Source organism: Moschus berezovskii, chromosome 11 (genome assembly GCF_049115385.1).
Source record: "Moschus berezovskii isolate FMDL1 chromosome 11, NW_MosBer_1.0, whole genome shotgun sequence".
NCBI classification, from domain to species: Eukaryota; Metazoa; Chordata; class Mammalia; order Artiodactyla; family Moschidae; genus Moschus; species Moschus berezovskii.
The window spans coordinates 13309968-13315239 of record NC_142470.1 but is presented as its reverse complement, the minus strand read 5'-3'; the positions used below and the strand labels follow the sequence as shown (position 1 = coordinate 13315239).

The following is a 5272-nucleotide window of genomic DNA, read 5'->3' as shown; positions in this document are numbered from 1 at the left end:
CTCCCACCTTATATATTGTCTTTCGGTCTGAACAATACAGAATGATACTAAGAACGATACTCAGGAAGTTTGGGAGAGCCAGTCACTGTGGTCTCTGCCAAGCTCGCATAGGTGTTCTTTTTAACCTGAAGGAGCTGAGTCAAGAGGATGATTTCCAGGAGAGAATGAAAGCACTGACACTCCCCAGCCTCCTTGGGGAAGAAACTCCAAAACTTCAATAGTTGTTGCCTTGTTTTCTAGTGTCTCCTCCATCTGAACTTCAGGGACTTCTTGAAAGTCTCAAAGGATGCTCCCTTGAGAGAAGGTGAAGTCTATGAGTGTCTACAGTGCCCTTAGCATGTGGAGGGCCCAGAGGAGGCAAGAAAGACACTTTTCAGATTCATGAGGGTTGAAACCCTGTCTAAGATCAGGTGCCTTTCCTGTGTAGTTTTTCTGGGAGGCCTATAACTAAGACAGGAATCTGGAAAAGAATTACATCAACACAAACAAGAACATACCATTTTAGATCCAAGGATTGGGCACCAAGGATGGGATTGATATTATCATTAAAAAGAAATGTTTTTTTACTGTCCTATGAAGATCTCTGCCTATCTTTTATGTCTTCATGCTTATTGTTTCATTCCAATAAGGTTTCACTAAAGAGTGAAGAGCATGGAATAATTATTGGGTGATCTCCTATTTTGATGTCTTTTCAGATAATTGACGCAGAGAGAAACATCTGAATTAAAGAAAATCATCATATTGTCAGCTGGCAATTAAACAGGAGAGTAAACTACTAACCACCCTTCCATGAATTAGATCCTGAAAATTCTCGAACAGAAAACAATTTTTCCACTCTTATTCCCTCTCCCTGTATTTCTTCTCTTTCCCATTTCTGTAATACTTTTTCTTTAGAGTAGAAAACTGAATGGAGGTTAAAGTATATATTGATTTCTGAATTCTCAACATTAATAGAAAGAAGTTACAGTCCAGGTAATGGTAATATTCGTAGTTGTTCTAATTGCTGATAAGAAGAACAAATGGAAAAATTCTTAGAATTTATCATATGTTGGAAAAATCTTTCATAATGATGATTTCTCTTTAGGTGAACCCAAGACTATGGGAAGAACTAACATAACACGGCCTACCGAATTCATCCTCCTGGGACTTTCCTCTCGACCTGAAGATCAGAAGCCACTCTTTGCCATGTTTCTCCCCATCTACCTCATCACAGTGATAGGAAACCTGCTCATCATCCTGACCATCCGCTCAGACACTCGCCTCCAGACACCCATGTACTTTTTCCTGAGTGTCCTCTCCTTTGTTGACGTTTGCTATGTGACTGTCATCATCCCCAAGATGCTAGCAAACTTCTTATCAAAGACAAAGACAATCTCTTATGGTGAGTGTTTGACTCAGATGTACTTCTTTATTGCTTTTGGAAATACAGACAGTTACCTCCTGGCAGCCATGGCCATTGACTGCTATGTGGCCATCTGCAACCTCCTCCACTACATCACCATCATGAACCACAGACACTGTGTCTTTCTCCTGGTTCTCTCCGTCTGCATTCCACACCTCCACTCTCTCTTGCATATTCTCCTGACCAACTAACTCATCCTCTGTGGCTCCAATGTCATTCACCACTTTTTCTGTGATGACCAGCCAGTGATAAAATTGTCCTGTTCCTCCCATTTTGTCAAGGAAATCACAGTCATGACAGAAGGATTAGCCATCATAATGACCCCCTTTTCATGCATCATCATCTCTTATTTGAGAATCTTCATTACTATTCTGAAGATCCCTTCAGCTGCTGGGAAGCGCAAAGCATTTTCCACCTGTGGCTCTCATCTCACAGTGGTGACCCTGTTTTATGGAAGCATCAGCTATGTCTATTTCAAGCCCCTGTCCAACTATACAGTCAAAGATAGAATAGCAACAATTATCTACACCATATTGATTCCGATGCTAATCCCATTTATCTATAGCCTAAGAAACAAAGACATGAAGCAGGGCTTGATGAAACTCCTGCGCAGAGTGAAAGGTCAGTAAGAGGAGCTGAGGTCTAAGTAGAATCCTACAAATCTCTTGCTCCTGACTGCAGGGTTTTAATATGTCTGTGATTAGATTCTGAAGGATGGTATTTTCAATGGTGGCTTGTTCCTGATAAAAAGAATGCTTATCGCATGTGTTGAAGCTACTCCTGAATATGATGCCTCCTTCCCAGTGGCCTCTAATATTATCTGGCTGGGACAAAGACTACCTGAATCTTGTTCTCTGTGCCTGGATCTAAATCTCAATCAAACTTTCATTCTCCTTTCAGAAGATCACATCTCTTTCACTTAACCCTGTGCTCAGTCACTCTGTCATGTCCAACTCTTTGAGACCCCATGGACCGCAGCCTGCCAGACTCCTCTGTCCATGGAATTTTCCAGGCAAGAATACTGGAACAGGTTGCCATTTCCTGCTCCAGGGGATCTTCTAAACCCAGGGGTTAAACCCCCATCTCCTGCATTGACTGGCAGATTCTTTACCACTGCACCACCTGGGAAGCCCATCACTTAACTCTGCTGCTGCTACTGCTAAGTCGCTTCAGGCGTGTCCGACTCTCTGCGACCCCAGAGACGGCAGCCCACCAGGCTCCCCCGTCCCTGGGATTCTCCAGGCAAGAACACTGGAGTGGGTTGCCATTTCCTTCTCCAATGTATGAAAGTGAAAAGTGAAAGTGAAGTCGCACAGTCATGTCCCACCCTCAGTGACCCCATGGACTGCAGCCTTCCAGGCTCCTCCCTCCATGGGATTTTCCAGGCAAGAGTACTGGAGTGGGGTGCCATTGCCTTCTCCGTCACTTAACTCTAACCCTGCCAAAATCCCTCCTGGACTTGAGTTTAATCACTTTAAACTCCTGAGTATCATTATTCGTGGGGCTTCCCAGGTCACATTAGTGGTAAAAGAACCCACCTGCCAATGCAGGAGACATAAGAGACGCGTGTTTGATCCCTGGGTCAGGAAGATCCCCTGGAGGAAGGTACAGCAACCCATTCCAGTATTCTTGCCAAGAGAATCCCATGGACAGAGGAATCTGTCAGGCTGTAATCCATAGGGCCACAGAGTCAGACATAACTGAAGCAACTTAACACACACACACATCCTTATTCATAAGGCTGAGTTTTCTTATGTAGTCATTTAAATCTGAGTGTATTTGTGTGTGCGTGAGAGAGACGTCAGCACATTAGTCCAAAGGTTCCTCAATAACAAGATCTCTGTCTCTGATTATAAAGATCAGAATGATTCCTTCCTCTGCACCATCTCAAAGACTCTGGACCTGATTTCTAAAATTATTGTATTTAACAAAATCAGCCTACCAGATGAGCCTTGATGAACCAGTTTCAGGCCACGTCCTCAAGTACCCATCATTTCAGTGTTCTTCTCCCTGCTTTCCACCAGGCACAACTAAAGAAACATTATGCCCTTCCTTATTCATTTCATTTGACCTGAATTCAACTGCACCACTTTGCCAGGCAGTAAATATCAGGTACCAGTCACTCTAGTGGTAGGTGTTTTCAACTACTGGGGATTCTTCTTTCACAACAAATTTAAGCCAAGCTACAGAAAAATCAAATTGGGTAGGAGAAAATGCTTTTGTTCATTTGTAAGTTCTGAAAAATATTAAAGTCACTGCTAGTCCATACATTTATTTGGAAATTCAGAGGTTTGTGAATTCACTTGTCTATTCAACTAATTTCTGTTTCTTGTCCACCATTTGCCAGTCTGCCAGACTTGGAAACAAAGATTATGTGCTAGTTAATAAGTCAACAATCTGATGGCCAAAAATCTGTGGGATCTCGAGGAAACAAAATAACAGACAATGCAAGCATTTGGAGCAAAACATTGTGCTCTCTGGGTTGTTTTAGTTTACAAGGTACAGAGAAACACACACTTTTTTCATTGAAGTGTAATTTTAATTGAAGTTTTATTTATAATGTATTAGTTTCAGTTATATAGCAAACTGATTCAGTTTATATATACACACACACATATATATATATACATATGTCAGATTCTTTTCCATTATAGGTTATTATAAGATATTGAATATAGTTCCCTGTGCTATACAGTAAATCTTTGTTGTTTGTGGACCACGCATACTTTTAAGGAACAGGTGTCAAATTAACAAATATCTCAGATTTAAGTAAGTAGAGACTTTATTTGAAAGGATTATTGCAAGAGGGAGGAAAGACCTAGGGCGATAGAAGGGAGGCTGCTATTTCAATCGGGAGGAACCCCCACCATGAGATCTGCAGGGGCCTCAAAGCTCAGAAAGAAATGATTTTTTTTTTAAAGGGAGAAGAGAATGAGGTTAGAAAAAACCATGCATAGAAAAGTGGGATGAACCCGTGGCAGCGGTGAGATTGGATAGTTATCAGGGTAAGTTTTTCCCTAAGGTCAATGGATGCTACAGAGGAGTCACTAAAGAGGGGTTGTATTCTGACTCTGGCTGAGGGTGGGTCAAAGTTCAGCCATTTTCCAAGACACAAAAGGATGAATGGGTTTCTTCTAACTTTAATTGTCTTCCAGGAGCACGGGACTTGGGTGAAATTCAACATTGCCGCATGGATTTTTGTAAAGGGATATTGTAAGGATTCACAAGGCAAAAAAGTGAGACAGAAGTCTCAGCTGCACAAACACAGATCTAAGACAATAAATCTTAAGTGTTTTCATCATACACACACAATAACTAGGTGGGGTGACAGATGTGTTGACTAACCTTATGGTGATAAACATTTCACAGTATCTAAATATATCAGATCATCACACTGTACATCTTAAATTTACAGTGCTATTTGTCAATCAAATAACAAGCAAGAATAAGAAAGAAAAAGCAAGAGAGTTCCAGAAAATCATCTATTTCTGCTTCATTGACTATGCCAAAGCTTTTGACTGTGTGGATCACAATAATCTGTGGAAAATTCTGAAAGAGATGGGAATACCAGACCACCTAACCTGCCTCTTGAGAAACCTGTATGCAGGTCAGGAAGCAACAGTCAGAACTGGACATGGAACAACAGACTGGTTCCAAATAGGAAAAGGAGTACGTCAAGGCTGTATATTGTCACCCTGCTTATTTAACTTATATGCAGAGTACATCATGAGGAATGCTGGGCGGGAAGAAGCACAAGCTGGAATCAAGATTGCCGGGAGAAATATCAATAACCTCAGATATGCAGATGACACCACCTTTATGGCAGAAAGTGAAGAGGAATTAAAAAGCCTCTTGATGAAAGTGAAAGAG

At 41.4% G+C, this 5272-nt stretch overlaps 1 protein-coding gene across 1 annotated transcript; it reads left to right on the top strand.

Annotated features, from left to right (window-relative positions):
- The first annotated feature begins 956 nt into the window (after positions 1 to 956).
- Positions 957 to 2031, top strand: LOC129539526 (olfactory receptor 1L1-like). Its single transcript, XM_055400210.1, is given in 1 exon segment — positions 957 to 2031. A coding segment is annotated over 1 exon segment (933 nt). The 5' UTR covers positions 957 to 1098.
- Positions 2032 to 5272: the final 3241 nt, after the last annotated feature.